At 34.0% G+C, this 21,541-nt stretch overlaps 2 protein-coding genes across 4 annotated transcripts in view; one reads left to right on the top strand and one right to left on the bottom strand.

Annotated features, from left to right (window-relative positions):
• Window positions 1-21,541, top strand: part of NIPBL (NIPBL cohesin loading factor) — a 186,834-nt gene that overhangs the window by 45,385 nt on the left and 119,908 nt on the right. The window lies entirely within an intron of this gene.
• Window positions 17,861-18,944, bottom strand: LOC114497243 (40S ribosomal protein S27-like). The gene has a single exon (XM_036020206.1). The coding sequence runs from the start codon at window positions 18,042-18,044 to the stop codon at window positions 17,865-17,867; it is 180 nt and encodes a 59-aa protein (XP_035876099.1). The 5' UTR covers window positions 18,045-18,944; the 3' UTR covers window positions 17,861-17,864.

Here is a 21,541-nt window from a genome sequence, read left to right as displayed (position 1 = left end):
GCAATACTGCTCTTTCCTTTTAGTCACATATAAATTGTTTGTTTTCTAGATGGAAAGAAGTCTTTTCTTCATGCTTCAATTCATTAACTATTTTTAAATGTTTAGTGAGAAGTTGCCTGTTGTGATTTATAGTCTGTTAAGAGAATGACATTTTCATAGAATGAAATTATGATTCAAAAACTTTAAAATAGTTTTATTACATATTGAAGCTTGCTGTCATAATCACAGAAAGATAAAGCTAAAGTAGTTAGTTATATGTTGTCATTTAAGTTATAAGGAATAAAATGGGACGTAGGATTAAAATAATAGATAGATTTGATTTCTGGAAGAAAAGGAAAAGAAAATACAAGTAGTATTAAGTCTGAAATGAAAATTTCCTTGTTGCCAATTTAATACAAATGTCCTAAATATTCTAGTTACTTGTTGCTGTGGAACAAACTAACCCACAACTTATTGTGACTTAAATTTACAACCATTTTCTTATGTCTCTTGGGTTCATGGGTAAGGAATTTCAGGTAGGACTCAGATGTGGTGTTGATGAAAATTGCTTGGAGGTAGTAAGCTAGCCAGTCTGATGTAAGATGGCTTCACCCAATGAGTGCCAGCCACCTTAGTGGAGATGGCCAAGAGGCTGGGCTCAGTTGGGACATCAGCCAGAGCAAAGAATCATAGAACACAGACTCACCACCATGGCTGTTTCGTGGTGGTCTGACATTTGACATGGTGGATCAGTGCTCCCAGAGAATACAATAATATGTTAAGTGAAAGCTGCAAAGGTTTCTTATGACTTAGACTTGGGAATCCCAAGTCATTTCTGCCAAGTTTTATTTGACACGAAAGTCACTGAGGTCAGCCCGGATTCAAAGTGAGGAAAATTAGACTTCACCTCAGTGTGAGGACTAGGAAAGAATTTGTGGCCAATTTTAATCTCCCACAGCCATTATACCAATTATCTTAGATTGTGTCAATTCAAGTGCAAAATGAATTAGTGGTAGAGAGGGCAAATGGTTTCATGTATTTTCTACTAATTTAAACAATTATTGTTAGAATCAGAGCAGCTGTAACTGAAGTTGATCTTTTCTGGTAATATATTTATTGATTTAATTGAAAAGGAGAGATTGGTTTTGTTAATATTAGAACTATAAATCTTTTCTTTCTATATATGTACATTCTCTATTTAATATTTGTTTCATGATTGACAATGTAAAATTATGTTCATCTCACAAGTTCAAGAATTATAGACATGAAATCTGAGGAAAGATAAAGAATCCTCGGCTTAATTTTTTAGCTTCTGAGCCAACGTTATATCTTTTTGCACCAACTTATATAACACTAAATATTATAAGTTATGTTTCCTAAAATACAGGCTAGTTTTAAGGGTAGAAAAAACCAATTAGGAGACAATGAGGAAGATGACTTGGGAATGGTTGAATTCAAAATGTATTTTGAAGGTAGAGGCTCATGATCCAAAAGTGAAGAAAGAAGTCAAGGATAATACCAAGATTTTTGGCCAAAGCAACTAGAAGAATAAGTTGTCCTTAAACAAAATAGGAAATGTTCCCGAAGCACCTGGTGTGAAAAACAATGTAAGGAACTGATTTTGAAAATACTCACATTTGAGGTGGCTATTAGACATCCAAATGGAAATGTCACGTAGGCAGTTGAACATACCAATCTAGAGTTCAGGAGAGAGGTCCAGGCTAGAATCAGCACATATGATGTTTAAAATCCTTGACACGGGGAAATCACCAAGGGAGAGTAAAGAATGAAGTGGTTGAGGAGTTGAAAATGAGAGTTTGGGCTAAGAATGTGAAAGAAAGGAAGAAAAAGAAGACAGGAATGGCAGTGTCAATGCCTGATAGGGTAGAACTTAAACTAGTAAATCATTAAGTGAAAAGACATTAGGCTAATGTCTTTTATTTACCTTTTAGGTAAATAAAAGGAAAGTTTGTCAAAAAAAAAATACAGCGAGCAAAACTTTTATGAACCCAACAAATAGCTAAATATATAAAGCCAAAAAAAATGAAATGTAAAGACAACTTGACAAAATACTGTGTATACACATATGTATGTGTGTGTATATAGATTTAATGCACCTTTTTAGTCCTAGACACCTAGTAGACACAATTGGAGAGGTATTGGAAAGAGTAGTTAACAAGCTGAATAAAGAGATACATATAGAAGCTCAAATAAATAATATAGTTTTTAAAAGTGAAAATCTCCCCTTTGGTCTCAGGGAAAAATGTAAACTTTGCTCTCTTTTATTTAATTCTTTCTTTTTATGTGATAGTAAGAAATGACCCCCTTTTCCTGGCTTCATCAAATGTTTATTGATGCCTATCACATGCATGCTTGGTTACAGTGTAGTAATATACAAGATATGCCCATTTTCTGCCTTATTAGAACTTAATGTTCAGGGAGAGAATTAGTTATAAAATGGCTAGTTATTTCATTATAGTTTTGACAAATGCTTTTTGGAAGAGCACAAAGTATTTGAAGATATGTTGACCAGAGGGCATAATCTAGTCTAGGAAAGATCATGGAATGCTTCTCTCAAAGAGCAGAGTGGGAATTAGACCCCATGAGTGATTGAGGGATGGGTACTTTATACTTTAGGAAGTGGATAGCTTTTCAGGCTGAGCGCAAGATGTCTGCAATTAAAAGAAAGTCAGTGTGGTTGCATTATATTGAAAGATGGAAAGGGTTGCATGGATACAAACCTGAGGAAGGATGCAAGAAGTAAATAAAGCGTGTTCGAATTCCTTGAATCAAACCAGATAATCTGTCATTATAGTTGTCATAGTTGAAGTTAACACTACATTCTTTCAGAGATCACAGACTGATGCCCTGTAGGCCAAATACCTCCTACAGATTTTTTTGTTTGTTTTTTAAAAATAAAAGAAAGTGGCCAAGATTTATTACAGGAATCCATATTAAAAAGAAAAAAAAGAGGGAGGAGGAGGAGAGGGAGCAGGTAGCTAACTTATCTTGAATACTAAAAGATCTGGCTGGCCATTTGACCTGAATGCCCAAGTGGCTACAAGCAAGTAGAGTGGCTGCTTTGGGCATTCAGTCTCCAGATTGCTACTTCCTTCTCTTGTTTTATATATCCATCTTTGTTTTCACTCATTTAGAATGACTTCATGGTCACTGTGGGCATTGGAGTTTCCAACCCCTTCCAACCCTGCTGTGTTATGCTTAATTGCTGACCCTGCTAGCAGGTCAGCAGTTAAGCATAACATTTATTTAGTATGTAAAATGGTCTGGTACTGTAAGAGGCACTAGAAATATAAAGGTAAATGATAATGTCCATGCCATCAAGTAGTTCATAATTTAACATGAGACTCAATTCATAATTATAGTGTAAGATAAATGCAAAAACAGAAGTATGCATTAATATGTAAGTAGCATGAGATTATACAAATATGGAGTTTTAGAAGAATAACTCAAATATTTGAAGATAGAGTAGATAGAGCAGGATGATCACTTTAACATTGCTGTAATTGGAATTGACTGTGAAGATTTCTTTGGAGATATCTAATCAGTAAGTATATATATAGCAATAACCCAAATAAAAATGATCAGGAATAGAATAAAACTATATTATTGACAATGCCATTTCCTATCTGCTATAGAAATGAGTATAGTACAAACAGAAATAATAATAGTGGAATCAGGTGGTCAGGCCAGTTAGAGAATCATCTAAAAATCAGTGTTTTTGGCTTTTAGAACTTCCTCAGCAGTGTCTTTCATTCTTTCTTTTCATTTTTGAGAAAATGAAAGAAACAGCGATTTGTTGTTCCACTTATTTATGCATTCATTGGGTGATTCTTCTATGTGTGGACTGGGGATTGAACCCACAACCTTGGCATATTGGGACAATGCTCCAAACCAACTGAGCTAGCTATCCAGCTAGGTCCTCTCTTCCTTTCCCTCTCTACTTTTCTTTCCTTTTCTTCCTTCCTTTTTTCACTTCCTTTCTTCCTTTTTTTTTTTCTTACTCTAGTTGTGTGTTTTCCATGTGGACACAGTTCATAGTCAAATTCTGTGTGAAGTTAGCACCAAACATTGCTACAATCACTGAGTCCTTTGCAGTTTTCAGCCTTTCTTTGGATGACTGTCCTGACCAACTCCAAGTCTTTCGAACTTTGCTTTTGTCTCTTTTATGTTTTTAAAATATTGTAGGGATTTATTCAGGAAGATAGACTTTTAAGCAATAGAAATACACTTTCTTTATCTTCATTTTTTCAAGTTATTAAAAAAAATTGGTCCCTGTAACTTCATAATACAAAGTTTTGTGCAACTTATTTTAAAACGTGTGTTCTCAGAAGGGATGATATCACCCCCAAAGGGGTTACAATTCGTTGAGGAGAAATCTTAAACAATTTATAAACACTGGTTTATATTGAAGTAACTATGCATCAGTTTGTAAGAAAACAAGTGTGATTAAGTAGAGGAAAGATTCTAACATCTGGAAGGAACTGGACAGTAAAAGCTGAATTTGAGAAGCTAGATTTTACTATATTTTGAATTGTACTTTGTATTGGTAAAAGGTCATTCAAAACTAGATATACTTAAGCATTTTAAGCTAGACAGAAATATTTTATACCACATTCTTAACGAAGCATATTGTAGAGTCATTGAATTCCAACGAAGCATGCATTGCAACCTGATTGCTACCTTCTTGGTTTCATATAACACTGAACAACTGTTGTCTCAGTGATTTTTTATTTAGCTCAAATACACATTTTATACTTACTGTGGGGTTCAAAGATTACTTTTACTGCTTTTATTAAAAGCCAACATTAGTTTTATAGAAATACTTTCTTCATTTTTACATAGGTTTTCCTCCCACCTGAACACTGTAAACCTTTCGACAGAAAACATTTAATCTATCAGAAATATTAGTTTTCAGTTCTTTGTAGTTTTTTCATAGTCATTATGTGATTTTAGGTGATAATGTCTACCGCTATTGGTGTACTGTTACAGATTTTTAAATGGGTATATTTCCAATTTCAAGAGCCTAAAAATAGAAGAGGGTAAGAATAGAAAAACACAAGTTTAATAGAGGAAATAATGGAATTAGAAATACAGGAATTAAAGCTTTTAAGTGTTAACAGAATAAAATTTCAAAGGAGGATATTATTCAATTCTGGAGTAGTAGCTGAAATAGTGGTTTCCAAATTCATGTGTGTATACTAGAAAAGATGCAGTAAGGTGGGACTGGAGTTGTGCAAGATTTAGCTCATTGTGCAAATTAGAACCTGTAACCATTATTATTATTTGTATTTTATCTTTTTAAAATCTATTTTGTGATTTTCCTAATAAACATTATTTTTGTGTATTGGGGATGTAAGCACAACAATATTTATTGAAAATGAGGTTGTGGCTTTGAAGTGTTTGAAAGAAATGTAAAAAAATGGGCATGAGCTATGAAATCAGATAAATTCAGTTTTTAAAATTCTGATATTACTATTTATAAGGTTTCTATTTTGAACCTCAATTTCTCTAATTATTAAATAAGGTAATTCTTTTCATGAGGATGTTTTAAATACCAAATGAGTAAATAAATGTGTAAAGGTTCTGAGTTTTCTTCCCTTTTTGTAGAATATAAAAGGAATCAACAATTTGGGGCTACAAGAAATATGTTCATATGGTGAAAAATTAATCATCTGCGTAGCTGTTGCCTGGATATTTCCTCTGTGATTATTTTTATGATCTTGTACGATTTTCTTCTTTCAATAAAACCATAGAGCACAGAAAGAGCAGGAAAGTCAGGAAACTGGCAAAGACTGGGAAGCTTTGCAGTTAACTTTCAAAATGTGCTCTTGAACACATCATTTTTCATGATTGCTGCTTCTCATGTAAAACAAAGGGATTAGGCCCTGACCCTTGTGACTCAGTTGGTTGGACGAGCTCCACAGAGCCCCACAGAGCAGAAGGTCGCCAGTTGATTCCCAGTCAGGGAACTTGCCTGGGTTGCAGGTGGTCCCCAGTTGTCACGTGTAAAGAGGCGACCAACTGATGATGTATCTGTCACACTTAGGTATTTCTCTCCCTCTCTCTCTCCCTTCCCCTCTCTCTGAAAATAGGTAAATGAAATCTTTTTTTTTTTTTTTTAAATAGAAAAACAAAGGGACTAGACTAGATTGTTTATAAGATGCCTTCATACTCTTATGTGTCATTGATTCTATTCAAAACAAGGTAATTGTTGTCTATTAACTGTAACTGCCATCCTAGGGTAAATGAAATAGTGTTTAACTACATGCAGGTAACAGTATGGGAGCTTGCTTAAATTACATGATTGCTTTCCTTATTCTTCACAAGGAATTTTTGTCAAGTACAGTTTAGAACTAATTAATACTATCAAATCATAGTATTTGTATTTGAATTCCTAGCATACAACCAATATGTACGGTAAGTTTATTACATATGATTGTCTTTTTAAGAAAAAACATTAAACTAGGAAAATGTTTATAGTTACCAGAAAGAAAATATCTCTAATTGCTTTTTCACAACTTTATTAAGGTATAATTTGCATAATATAAAGTCCACCTAGTATAAGTATACAATTCAGTGGTTTTTAGTGTATTTATAGAGTTGTGCAGCCATCAACCCAATCCAGTTTTAGAACTTTTGTATCAGTCCCAAAATTTCTCTTAAGCCTCTTCGTGGTCAGTTCTCAACTCCCACACCCCTTTTCCTGCCTTAAGCAACACCTGATCTACTTTCTGTTTCTATACATTTTTTGGGACATTGCATCTAAAAGGAATCATGCTACATGTAGTCTTTTGCATCTAACTTCTTTCACTTAGCATAATGTTTTTGAGGTTCATTCTTGGCATAGCATGTATGAGTGTTTTGTCCCTTCTTATTGCTGAACATTTTATTGATATACCATATTTTATTTATTCTTTAACTAGTTGTAAGACACTTTGATTGTTTCCAGTTTTTGACTATTATGAATAATGTTTCTTTGAATATTCATGGACATGTCTTTGTGTGGGCATATGTTTTCATTTCTCGTAGGTAGGTTCCTAAAAATGGAATTGCTAGGACTTAACAAATATAATTAACTTTTTAAGAAACTGCCAAACTGTGTTCCAAAGTGGCTGTTCCATTTGACTTTCCCATCAGTAGTGTGTGTAAGGGTTCCAATTTCTGCACATCTCATCAACGCTTGATATTATTTTTTTGATTATAGCCAGTTTAGTGGGTGTGTTGTGGTGTCGCATTATGGTTTTAACTAGCATATTCCTAATGACTAATGGCGTTGAGCACATTTTGTACTTATGAGCCTTTCATGTATCTTCTGTAGTAAAATGTCCATTCAAGCAAGTCTTAGTTATGAGAGTTTGTCTATATTTTGACTACAAGGGTGTAGTAAAATGTTGTCAGATACATGGTTTGCTAATATTTTTAATATTCATGGGCATGTCTTTGCTAATATTTTCCTCCCTGTCTGTGACTTGTCTTTTTATTGTCTGGTTGCTGTTTTTTGTGTTTTTTTGTTTGGTTGGTTGGAGAGTTTTTTTGTTTTGTTTTTTAATCAGTTTTATCTTTTATGGCTCATGCTTTTGTTGTCTCAGAGCTCTGCCTAACACAACAAGGCCACAAAGATTTTCTTCTCTATATTCTTTCAGGGGTGTCCATCCAACATGCGGCCCAACACAAAATTGTAAATTTACTTAAAACATTGAAAGATTTTTTTTTGGTTACATGTCACAGTGTATTTAATGTGTGGCCCAAGAAAACTCTTCTTCCAGTGTGGCCAGTGATACCAAAAGGTTGCCCACCCCTGTATATATGGTTTATCACTTTAGCTCACAATTTAGGTCTGATCCATTTGAATTAATTTTTGTGTATGGTATAAGGGTCTAAGTTTTTATGCATATGATACCCAGTTGTCCCCAAACCATTTGTTGTTATCCTTTGTGAAAAATCAATCTAACATAAATATAAGGATTTATTTCTAGAATCTCAGTTCTCTTCATAATCTATTCTTACACTAATAACAAAAATTCTTTTGATTACTATACCTTCATACAGTATTTTAAAATTGGTTGTAAATCCTCTGACTTGGTCCTTTTTCATATTGTTTTGGCTCTTCTAGATCCTTTGATTTCTACATAAAATTAAGATCACCTTATTTCTTTTTTCTTCTTTTTAAACCAGTTCGGATTTTAAAAAGATTGTGTTAGACCTATAGATGAATTTGAGGAAAATTGCTGTATTAACTAACAAGCATTGAGCCTGCCAGTCCATGAGCATGGAATGTTTCTCCATTTGTATTTTTCTCTTAAGCAGTATTTTATAACATTATAAGACTTGTACTTCTTAAATTTTTTTCGTAATTATTTTTGTGTTATTTTCAATGGAATTGTTTTATTAATTCTGTTTTCATATTTTTGCTAGAATATAGAAATGCAATTGATTTTTGTATATTGATCTTATATCTTGTGACCTTGCTAATAAGCTTGTTTATTAGGCCTTGTAGTTTTTTAGGGGTTCCTTTAGGATTTTCCACATATATGATAATGTCATCTGGTGATAAACAGGCTCACTTCTTTTTACTCTGAATGCAAGTACTATTTTTTTAATTTAAATTTTATTTTAGGTTTATTGTTGTTTTGGGGGGGGGGTTTGTTTTTTTGTTTTTTGTTTTGGCATTACAGCACTGGCTAGATCCTACAGTACAGCATTCAGTAGAAGTAGTAAGAACAGACATCCATCCTATTCTTCAGATATTTGGGGGAAAGGTTTCACCATTTAAATATGTTAGCTGTAGACTTGTCATAGGTGCCCTTTTAGTAAGTTGAAGTTCCTTTGTATTTTGAGCTTTTTGAGCATTTTTATAGTGAATAGGTGTTGGATTTTGTCGTGTGCTTTTTCGGCATCTATTGAAATGATCATGTGGTTTTTGTGTTTTATTCCATGCATGTAGTGTTTTGGCTTAATTGATGTTTGAATGGTAAACCTGCCTTGCATTCTCAGGAAAAATCTCACTTGATCATAATGTGTAATGCTTTTTTACATGTTGCTGCATTCAGTTTGCTAATCTTTTTTAAAAGATTTTTATATTTATGTTCACAAGAGATACTGAGCTATAGTTTTCTTGTATCTTCTCTGTCTGGCTTCAGTGTCAGGGTAATACTGACCTCATACAATGAGTTGTTTCTTACATATATCATAAGCTTCATTGGTGAAACCATCATTCCTAGGCTTTTTTAGTGTGAAGATTTTTAATATGTGTAGTTCAATGTCCTTACTTGTTAGATTTTCTCAGATTTTCTAACTTTTGTAGTCATTTCACGTAATTTGTCTTTTTAGGATTTTCTCCTTTTTAATATAAGTTCTGAAATTTGTTATTTTTAAAGTTGTTCATAATATTCCCTTATGATTTTAATTTTTAAAGGGTCAGTATTATTTTTCCTCTTTTCCATTCCAAATTTGGTAATTTGTGTCTGCTTTCCTCATTTTCTTGGTCATTCTAGCTAAAGGTTTGCCAGTTTTATTGACTTTTTTTTCTAGAGAGACAATTTATGAAGTCATTCACATTTCTCTTTTCCTTTTTTAGGGTTTTATTTCATTCATTTTTACTCCAGTCTTTTATTTCTTGTTTTGGATTTAATCTGTTTTTTTCTAGTTTCTTAAGATGTGGAAATTTAGGTTATTGATTTGAGCCCTCCCCCCATATAAGCATTTAAATCTATATATTTTCCAATAAATGGTACTTTAGTTGTATCTCATATTTTGATATGTCGTGTTTTCATTTTTATTCCTATTCAGCTTTCTTTTTAATCTTCTTTGACCTATGGATTTTCTCAGATTTCTTTCTGTTACAAATTTTTAAGTTCTATTATTCAGGCAGCATCATTTTATGATTCTAAATTACTTCAATTTGTTCATAGCCCATCATGTGGTCAGTTTTGGAGAATGTCCTATGTGTGCTTTAAAGGAGTTTGAATTCTGAACAGTTGAGTGGAGTGTTCTAAAAATGTAAGTTAGGTCAAATTGATTGATAGTGTTGTTAAGGTCTTTTACATCCTTGCTGGTTTTCTCTCTAGATGTACTTTATTCAGTTCTGTTTTTGCTTCATATGTTTGGCATCTTTGTTGCTAGGTGTGGATGGTACTTTTATGAATGTTATCTCTTCTTGATGTATTATTGACTCGTGAAATAATCCCTCTTTGTTTTTTGGTACCATTTATCTCAGTCTATTTCATCTGCTCCTTACATAGCGACTTCAGCCTTCTTATTGTAATTGTTTGTATAGAATATCTTTTCCATTGTTTTACTTTCAACCTATTTGTATCTTTGAATCTAAAATGTGTCTTTTGTAGAATGTCCTGAGTGTAATAATTAATCTCTGCCATTTGAGTGACATGTTTAGTGTATTCCCATTTAATGTGGTTATCGATGATTGGATTTATGCCTGCCATTCTTTTTCTGACTGTGTGTGTGTGTGTGTGTGTGTTAAATGTTGTTTTACTGCACATTTAATTTTCTTGTTGATTTTTTTAACATTTGTAAGTTTTATTTTTTAGAGGTTGCTATAGGGATTACAGTATACATCTCAATTTATCACAAGCTACTTCTGTAGTTGAATTTTTATCTCAATATAGTACTTACTGGTAAAGAAAAGTTAAACTAGATTTGTCTAGAATGGTAGTACTCAGTTTAAAAAGAAGTACTGTTTTCTAAAGAATCATAAATTTTTATGCATTGATAATTCTGTTTATTCTGTGTTTCTGAGCTATGCTGTTGTCAGTTCTAGTGTGTTTTAATGGTAGTTAACTATCCATGTCAGTATTTAGAATTTATATCTAACTATGGTTTCAGAACCTATATTGAGTTCTGTTATTATGTGAGTTGCACAGTTATTATGAATTCCCAGTTTTCCGGTTACATTAGCTGTAGTCATGATATTTCTCCCCACTGCTGATCCCCAAAACTTCACAAATATACAGCATTCCTATTTCTTATGTAAAATAGCCTAGACTAGAAGTTGGACTAGTAACCTTAAATTTTCTTCCATCAAAATCCAGTGATTCTATTTGATTAACAGTGTCTATGGGCATTGTAATATTCATTTTGATACATTTGCATAATGATAATTCAAAACCTATTTACCTATAGTTGGTTGACATCTGACTAGATGGTGGAGACATTTTTCATTTCTGGGCTTTGGTCTTAGAGGGATGAGGATTTAATCTCATTATAAGAACTAAAAGGAGGCTTGTAAGTTACAGAGCCATACATAACATGCCGAAAGTAGAAAGTTTGTTTTTAATATCAACATGGTGTAATTTTTGATAAAGAATTTAATTTTTTAATGTAATAAGCAGGGTTATGGTTTCAGAAATCAATAGTGAAAATTATCCAATTCCATTCACTTCAGTACAGAAAAGATACCAACTGGATTTTATTACTTAAATTGCCTTGTTTCCTCATCAGCTATCAGCATTTATGTTTAATAAGAAATTAGTAATATTATAAGTTTTTTATGGATCTCTGTTGGATTTTATTCTAGAGTTTTCCAGTGATTTAAATTACTAATCAGTGTAAAAGTTCAACTTTAATTTTGGTACTCTTCCTTTTAATTATTTTTATTTTGTTAATCCTCATCCAAGGTTATGTTTATTGATTTTGAGGGGGGTGGTAATGATGTGAAAGAGAAACGTGGATGTGAGATAGGATTCCAAGACTGTACATTTGAATGGCTGTGTATTCGCCACTGCCAGTATAAAACACACTAGGTAAATTCCAAGATTTCAAACCTTTCTGTCCTTAGAATATATCCCAGTATATTATTAGTTACCTAGAGCTTCTGTAATAAATTACTACAAATTTGGTGGCTTATAATAACAGAAATTTATTCTCTCAATACTAAAGCCCAGAAGTGTAAAATCAAGGTGTCAGCAGGCCTATCCTCTCTGCTGAGGCTCTAGGGATAGTCCTTCCTTGTCTCTTCTAGTTTCTGGTGGCTCCGGGCATTCCTTGAGTTGTGACTGAGTATCTCTGATCTGTGCCTCCATTTTCACATGGCCTTCTCTGAGTCTGTCTCCATCTCCCATTTCTGTCTTTTGTAAATGGACATGTTGATTGGATTTAGGGCCCACCCTAAATTTAGGATGATTTGGTCTTGAGATCCTTAATTACATTTACAAAGACCCTTTTTTAAAATAAGATCACATTCATAGGTCTGGGTGGATCTTTTTGGAGGGTGTCACAATTCCTCTCACTACCTCCAGTTATGATGGTATGCAGTCACAATGTGTGTTCATGGATTAAATTATGTGTGAGACTATGTTATTATTTGATAATAATGGTTAGGTTCATTTGTTGCTGTTTGTATTCAGTTTTAAGATTTGCTTTTTTGTCCATTCTGATTTATTGTTGATTTCTGAGTATGTAATAACCTATACATGGTTCAAAGTCAAAACTATATTAGGAAGTTAGTGACTACCATACCATTCCTGTCTTCCTTGTGCCATTCCTACCTTCTGTATGGATAACTATTTCATTAGTTTCAAATTTATCTCTCTGGATTTCTTTTTGTGCTTAAGCAATACATATATACTATTTCTCTTTTTTCAGAGAAAGATTGTACTCTGCATACACTTTATTTTGCACCTTGCTTTTTTCACTTAGTATATCCTGGGAATTACTCCATATCAGTTCATAGTATTACTCTTTTTTTTTTAAACTGCTGCATAATATGTTATGATGTAGATGTACCTTGGTTTATTCAGTTAGTTTCCTATGCTTCGGCATTACATTGTTTATAAAAACATTTTAAATTGCAGGCAGTGTTGTAATGAATAATATTCCGCATATGTTCTTCATATTTGTGGAAGGTAAATCACTAGGAGTGGGAAAATTTGTTTGTTAGGTATTGTAAGTTACTGCTAAACTCAACCCATTTTGCATTCTAACCAGCAGCGTATGAAACAGCAGTGTCTGTTTCTTCACAGCCTCAACAACAGAATGTCTTAACATTTCTCATTTATCAGGTTGGCCAGAATTTGAGGGCTTGCTGTCTCAATGTAGTTTTAATTCACTTTTTACATATTATGACTATGGTTGAGCCTCTTTTTATGTTCAAGACCCATTTTTTAATTTTTGTCCTGGAATGACGACAAATTAATTTTAAATTCTGATTTCACATCTTAACTGATTATTATACTTTGGTCAATTCATTTCAGCTTGTTGTCTTCCCATCTTTTAATGAAGATAGACTTATTCATTGGGTTATTATGAAGATTAAATGAAAAAAGGGGGTGGAGAGAAGAATAATAGATTATGCAAGTAGCACAGTACTTAGCACATAGCTGGCACATAGTAGGTAAAAAAAACCTTTTTCTCCCCCTTTACCTTAGTATAAGCCACACACTACCTATGGTTAGATAGCCTAGGAAATTTATATCTACACAGTCTTTTCTATGAAGGAGAATTTGTGGTGTGATCATAGAACCATGATCTATTCATTTATCCATGTGTTGGAGCAGAATTCAAGTGGGGTTTTTTTGTTTGTTTTTTGTTTTGTTTTGTTTTTTGAAGAAAGATTCTGAGCTGCCTGAGGCTTCTCTGTAGAAGTAGAACATATTTGGGGTAGACTTGTTAAACTTAATAAAATTATCTTCTCTTCACTTTTCTTGCCTTAATTGACAAAGCATATCAAATACAAAATCCTTCTAAGGCTGCCTGTAGCATTGTCATATTTGGATTCCTTAATTTAAGCACAAAAAGTTTTTCATGATGTGGCATCTATTTAACTTCCTTGCTGTCCACACCTTTTATCCTGAAATACTTGAGATTTCTTAAACCTGTCATGTAGTTTTATATCTTTCTATCTTCGCATCTGCTTTTCCCTCTGCCAGGTTACCTTTTCCATTCTTTTTCATCTTATAGTTCTTATCAGGCTTTCAAAATTTATTGCAGGTGGTATCTTCTCAGAAGCCTTTCTCTATCTTCTAGCACAGTAATTATCAGTAAGATTCCTAAGTCAGTAGCATTAGCATCACCTAAAAACATTGTTAGAAATGCCAGAATTCTTACTTGTTAATCAAACTCTGGGATGATGCCCTGCAATCTTCAGAGCCCAGTGGTTTCCAGATTTCAGCATGTATTAGAATCATCTGGAGGGCTTGTTAAAATGCCAGCTCCCATTCCTGAAAACCTTGGGTTGGGTGGGTGTAATGGTTGCATTGATAGCCCTAGTTCTTTGCCCCTCCTTGTATCCAAGTCCTTTCCCAAGTAGTACTTCCCCCCACTCCTAAAGAGGCAGAAAATATTTCCCTTCCCCTTGATTTTGTATTTGGACATACATGTATTTTGGACATGCTTTTGACTATTGGAGTTAGTGGGTGTGGCATAACCAAACACTGGAAAAGCATTTGCACGCTTGGGCTTGCACTTGGGTACCTCTGCCATCTCCACAGGACCAGCATGTTCAGTCATCATGGCTCACTGAATCTAGCAGAAGGTTGAGAGACTATTTTTTTAAACCACTGAGTTTTTCTATTGGACATATACCCTAGGAGTGAAATTACAGGGCCACAGGAGAGTCGCCTTTAGCAGATATATCAGTTATCCAAAGTGGTTGTACCAATTTTGTATACTCTCACCAGCATTATATGAGACTTGTTTTGTTTACCATGCTTTCATTCCCACAGTTGAACTGATTAGTATTTTTTAATTTTAATGTAGTGGTGTCTCACTGTGATTGTAATTTGCATTTCCCTATAAACTGATGAAGTGAAGCACCTATTTATGTGGAAAATTGAATCAATTTAATTGATCCTAAGTTCTATGAAGACACAGGGATTGTCATGTTTTATTCACTGCTGTACAACAATGCATTGCATATTACAGACATTCAATAAATGTTTGTTGAATGAATAGTATAAGAGCAGAACTTGATGAATGTTCAATTGAGAATTTTCCGACTTTACCTAATAATTGATTCTGTGACCTCTGTCAAGATATATAACATCACTAGGTCTTGATTTTCTTGTCTGTAAAAAAAGAGAGTTTAACTGTTTATTCCTAAGCTATTTTTCAACTATGAAATTATGTGATTCTGAAATTTATAAATTGCTTTTCACATTGTTTCTATTGTTCTGGGACTCGAGCCATGCTTATTTTCTCTTGATTGTCTATTTTTTTATTTTATATCTTCACTTCATTTTCACTTACTTAAAAGTTAAATGAATGAGTGAAACAGCCTGCAATGGCATACCAGTGGCAGAAAGCACAATGGACACTGTATTTAAATACTGTTTTCTAATAAATAGAACCAGAGATCTTCCCTGAAGAAGGCTGATTTCCACTGCTGCGGTAGGGAATGTATGAGATGAGGTTGGAACATCTTATTCCACTGGAAAATAAAGAATTGCTTATGGAATAATAGGACATAATACAAGGATATAAGAGTCAGCTTAAAGGAGCTGCCACTGTCCAAATGTGGAACAATTCGATGACACTTCCATTGAATAAAAAAGAAACCCCTGACTCCATACTGGAAGGAAGGAAGGGAGGGAGGAGAGAAATGCTCCATCATAGTAGAATGCCAACTAATAAATATAACAGATGGATAGAAAATCATTAATGGTGTTAAAAATAATGAGTAAAAAGTCTGATGGGATCAGTTATTTACATAGTCTCAAAGTATCTCTCGACAGATTACTAACTACAGAGGGTTATTTTACAGGGGAGAACATGGCCCACACCACCATAAATCAGGTGATCAAAGTTAAAAACTAATATCAGATACTTCCTGTTATAATGCACTGAGAAGGATATAACACTTACCTCTGTAGTATTCCTACCAAAAATCTATCACCTGAATCTAATAACATCTGATAAACCCAAATTGATGGATTTTATAGAAGTTTGCCTATACTCTTAAAAGATATCAAAATCAATAGAAAGTCAAAGGAAGTATTCCATATCCAAAAAAACCTAGAGAGGCATGACAACTAAATGCAATATGTAGTCCTTGATTGGTTACTGAACCAAGAAAAAGCAATAGCCATAAAAGGATATTATTGCAATAAGTAACAAAATAGGGATCAGGGATTAGATATTACCGGTGTTTTATAAATGTTAAATTTCCTGATTTTGTTCATTGTACTGTGATTATTTTAGAGAATGTTATTGTTCTTGGGAGTATTTATAGAAATGGACCATGATATCTCCGCTTGTTCTCATAGAGTTCTGGGCAATGAACTATGAACACACAGTGGGACAGGGAGGAGGGAGCTAATGTGAATGTGAATGTTAAAGCAAATGGGGCAAAACCTAAAAAAAATTGGTGAATATAGAAAAAGTTATGGCAGTTTCCTGTACTTGTATGGCAATTTTGTGTAACTTTATAGTTCTTTTGCTAAGTTTGAAAATATCTCCTCAACCTAAGAATATTTGAAAATTTAAATCCTTCAGAAAAAACTTTTAAAAACTGTTAATAACTTTTAAAAGTTTTTAAAAATTAAATTCTAAGAAAAATCTGTCTATAAATTGCTCTGTAATTTCTAAATCAGCTAGTTCGAACCTTTAAATTTGTTTAATAATAAAAGCCTGTAATGCAAATGAACTAGGTACTATATAGAGTGTACTATACAGACTGTAACTACTTTTTAAATTTTTTAATTTTTAAATAAAAAGTAGATTCATAGAAAGTTAAAAACATTATAGGGATATCAGGTACACCCTTAATGTATCCTCCTCCAAAGGTCACTGTATTTTTCAGACTTTAAGATGCACCCTCCAAAATTTGGGAGGAAATAGGGGTGCGTTTTATAGTCCGAATGTAGCTTATCTGGCTCTCTGTGAGGGGGTGGCCTATGTTATTTATGTTATTAAATATTTTACCATATTTTTTGCTTCAAAATTTTTTTTCCTATTTTCCTCCTCTAAAACCTAGGTGCATTTTATGGTCAGGTGCGTCTTATGGTCCAGTGTGTCTTACGGTCCAAAAAATTCAGTATATTGTATATAACTTTAAAGTTTCAAAACCAGGAAATTGACATTTGTACAGTCCGAGAATTTATTTAGATTTAGTGCATTCTGTGTATCTGTTTCTATAAAGTTTTATCATGCGTGTAGCTATGTAAAACCACACTCAACAAACAGAACTGTTTTAGCAACACAAGCACCATTCCCCTCTACTTTCACTTTATAACACACACCTGCACTCCTCATCTCTAATCTCTGGCAACCACTGATCTGCCCTTCATCTCTATAATGTTGGTATTTCAAGAAGAATGTTATGTAAATGGAATCATACAGTTTGTAGCCTTTTGAGATTGGCATTTTTCACTATAATTTTCTTGAGATCTATCCACAGTTATATGTGCCAATTGTTTGTTTCTTCGTGTTGTTGAGTAGCATTCCAAGGTATATAGATCTACCACAGTTGTTGAACCATTCACACGTTGAAGGATATTTGGGGTTTTTTCCCCCAGTTGGGGCTATTACCAGTAAAACTGCTATGAACGTTATGTGCAAGGTTTTACACGAACCTAAGTTTTCATTCCATAAACAACTGTGTGTACTTTTTTTCTTATTTAGATTTAGGATTTTTTTTTTTAATTTTTATTTTTTGAGAGAGAGAACGAGAAAGAGAAGGAACATAGATTTGTTGTTCTACTTATTACGCATTCATTGGTTGATTCTTTTGTGTGCCCTGATCAGGGAATGAACCTGCAGCCTAAGAACCCTGAGCTACCCAACCAAGGCTCTTAGGTTAATTTTTTAAAGTTTATTCGGAGCCAGTTAATTTTATACTTTATTTGTGAAAAACCATTGTTCCTTCTAGTATTTTTTTAACCTGAAATTTGTTTATTGAGATGGTTCCCCACTCATCTTGACTCAAGATGCTTTTGGCGCTGCTTTCTTCTGAAGGGGCATCCTTCTGTAAGTCTTGCTTTTCCTCCTGTAGGCTGACAGAGGACAGTGGAGCAGCTAAGACACAAAACTACTGTTGGCACATGGCTCAAGATGGTGGTGATTTTATAGTGTCCTGGGCATTTCTCATCCATGAATTAGGAGGTAGGGCCCTGCACCAGGCGCTTTTTGTGTTTTCTCCCCTCTTCTTTTGGAGAGGGATAAAGGAGGTCCTTAGCAAGAGGCATGTGGTTGTGGGGAGGTCTACACTGCTGGAAAGGCTTCTTCTAGTATTTTAAAGCTATGCCTAAGTCTGTAAACATGGTGAATTTAAAGACTATATACAGTCTTGGTGAAAATGGAGAGATAGATTCAATATTAAACAACTCTAGTTGGCTCTGTTCAGTAACTAAAATATGTATGTAAATGGTCTCTTGACCTGGCCTGCCAAACTAAGTATAGTCTAACTTGTATGTACCTTTTCTCCCTAATCTTGTATCAGTCCATTATTAATGCACCAGTCACATAAACAACTACTTTGTGCTAGGCTGTGTTCTTTAGGTACTTGAAATGCTACTCCCATCCCCTTGTTTCCCTTCTGCAACTCTTATTCATGAGATTTTCTTAGTTCTCATCTCTTCTTCCCCCCAGATGCTCTATTCTTTTCATTTAGAAAAGAGCAAGCACTCAGAATGTTAAGAGCAAGAACTCTGGAATCAGAACTTAGGCAAGTTACTTAACCTTTATATTTGTCAGTTTTTATATTAAAACGAAGATAATAGTAAAATAGAATAAGGATTAAAGGAATTCATGTGTAAATATAAATTAAAGGAACAAAATATAAGTTAATATGAGATTTAACATGTGAATTCCTTGGAACAATTCCAGACATATATTAGGTGTTAAGTATCATCCCTTATTATTGTTCTTATGAAATACATCATAATATGTAATCATGTCGCATGGTGATTATTCATAATATCTCTCCTGCTGGACTCTAAGGTCCATGAGGATATTACTGTGTCTGGGGGGTTTTTTTTTTTTGGTTTTTGTTTTTTGTTGTCCCGTCTCCCCCCCCCCCCGTCCGTCCCCCCCCCCCCGCTATTCAACACTATATCTGTCAGGTCCTATTCTAGGTGTTGGGTGCTAAGTATATAATAGTGAATATATAAAAACTGACTTTTAAAAACCAGAAAATTAGATAAGCAAGAAAAAAGGAAATAAGTCATACACAAATTTCATCTGCCAGTGATAAGCATACTTATACCAGGTACTGATAATGAGAAGCTAACCTACTTCTTCAAGTCTAGGCAATTCAATATTCTGATTCAAATTGAAAGTGTTTAATATCCATCTTAAGTCTAATTTGTGTTTGTGTTTCTATATAATAGTTGTGTTAAAAATTTGAGAAACTTTCTTTTTACATCCCTGTTTTCTGCAAAATCCCACTCCCATTCTACTTAGATTTCTTAAACAACAATAAAAGTCCCTTGTAAGATGAGATAAAGTTTCTATTTTTAGTCCCTTATTTTAGGTACTTTTAAAATGAGTCAGGCATTATATAGTCTGGTCACAGAAAATCACTAGTTAACATCCCAAGATTTTCTAAACCAAGAAACAAAATAAAGAAAACAGTAAAAACACTGTTTTGGGAATTTAAGATTTAATTAAAGAGCTTGTTCAGGTCCTTTTGCTCTTTAATAGCATTATCTTGGAGATCTGTTGTAGCACACAGAGTCATTTGATTCTGTGTGTTCATTAACCTACCTCAGGCTATAGTTGCTATTACAGTTTCTTTTTCAAAATGTGTGTTTCATAGAAAGTTTACTTTTGGGTAACTGATCATTGGTTTCATCAGATCCCCTACTTAAAATTTAAAAATCCTTGTGTCTTGATGAAAGATGGATTGATAATGACAGACTTTTTTCATTCTATATCTAGAAAAGATACAGCACTTGATGTTTTGAAATCTGTATTTTATGATTAGTTCATTGAACATGAACTTATTAATTTAGAAAAATATACATCCTAACTTATATGATCCTTACTTTATATACTTATGGCCTATAAAATGGCATAGTGATAGGGGCAGGATCCGTCATAAATCATAAAAAGGTTACTGTACACAGTGTGAATCAGAAATTACTTCTCTTTATTTATTACTTCTTCCCCTGTAAATAATTTTGAAATTTAGCTCTTAGTAAGGAGCTGTTTGTTATTGGTTTAAATTGACTTTTAAAAAGTTTATCTTCCCTGAAAAGCTATTTTTTTTTTCACATTCATCAGTCATATTATTTAATGGTGATATTTGGTTCTCTTGCATTCCTTTGTGGGTTTTTAAAACAATTACAGAACTAAAGCCTGAGGGAAGCATGGTGTGTTAGTCCATGTAGGCTGCTATAACAGAATATAATAGATTGGTTGGCTTACAAACAACAAAAATTTATTCCTCACTGTTTGGAAGGCTGGGAAGTAAATAAGGGTGCCAACAGATTTAGTGTCTTTGAGGATGCCCTTCCTGGTTTGTAGATTGACATCTTACTGTGTCCTCACATTGTGAAAGGGGCAAAGGAGGTCTCTGGAGTTTCTTTTATGAGGGCTTTAATCCCATTTATGAGGGCTCCACTCTCATGATCTAATCATCTGCGAAAGACCTCACTTCCAAATACCATCACATTGGTAATTAGGTTTAAACAAATGAATTTGTGGGGGGCAGTGATGGGACATTCAGCCCTCTAATATATGGTTTAGAGCAGGAATGTCAAACTCATTTTCACTGGGGGCCACATCAGCCTCCTGGTTGCCTTCAGCAGGCCAAAATAGTTTTAGGACTGTACAGATGTAACTGCTCCTTAACTGTTAAGGAGTTGAAATTACATTCGACCCTTTGAAGGCAACCATGAGGCTAATGTGGCCCCCCGGTGAAAATGAGTTTGACACCCCTGGTTTAGAGGGAATAGATCTGGGGGAAAAAAAAGGGAAGGCTTTTAATTAATGCTGACTTTAGTATGAGATAATATTTTGCACCCCACAGAAAAGTTTCCGTATTTTTTAAAAACCTGTTTACTATGAAAAGCTTAAAGTACATGCAAAGTCAACAAAAGAGTATAATGAATTCCTAATGCCCATCACTTAGCTTCAACAGTAATCAACATGCTGTCATTGTAATTTCACCTGTGCCTCCACTCATTCTCCAACCACTTTCACGTTATTTGGGGGGGGAGGGGTTGGTAACATATACTGAAAAAAAAACAGAGATCTTAGCTTTGCAATTCTGAGAAATGTGTATGCTTGTGTTAAATAACACGAGGTCTGTCCAGAAAGTATCCAGCCATGTAATGTGAAAATTAGAGACATTTATTGAAGAAGATACGAAATACAAGAAACATTGTACGTAGGACAGTGATACCTCAGTTCCTTTCAATGCAGGCACCTTGGGACCTCACACAGTTTTCCAAATCACCATCAGCTGCCCTGTCTTATTTTCCTGAATCATTGACAGTCTGAAATCTCTTCCCTTTCAGCGGTGATTTTACTTTCGCAAATAGCCAGAAGTCACAGGGCACCAAAATGGGCTGTAGGGGGGCTGAGTCACCCGGGCGATTTGATGTTTCACCAAAAAACTTTGCCCAAGACATGATGCCTGAGCAGG

Source organism: Phyllostomus discolor, chromosome 3 (assembly GCF_004126475.2).
Source record: "Phyllostomus discolor isolate MPI-MPIP mPhyDis1 chromosome 3, mPhyDis1.pri.v3, whole genome shotgun sequence".
In the NCBI taxonomy this organism is placed as follows: domain Eukaryota; kingdom Metazoa; phylum Chordata; class Mammalia; order Chiroptera; family Phyllostomidae; genus Phyllostomus; species Phyllostomus discolor.
The sequence above is the reverse complement of the archived record's forward strand: the minus strand, read 5'-3'. Positions and strand labels throughout refer to the sequence as shown.

Coding starts and splice junctions, on each gene's coding strand:
- LOC114497243 (XM_036020206.1), bottom strand. CDS start 18,044: ATGGATGAGAAATGCCCAGGACACTATAAAATCACCACCATCTTGAGC.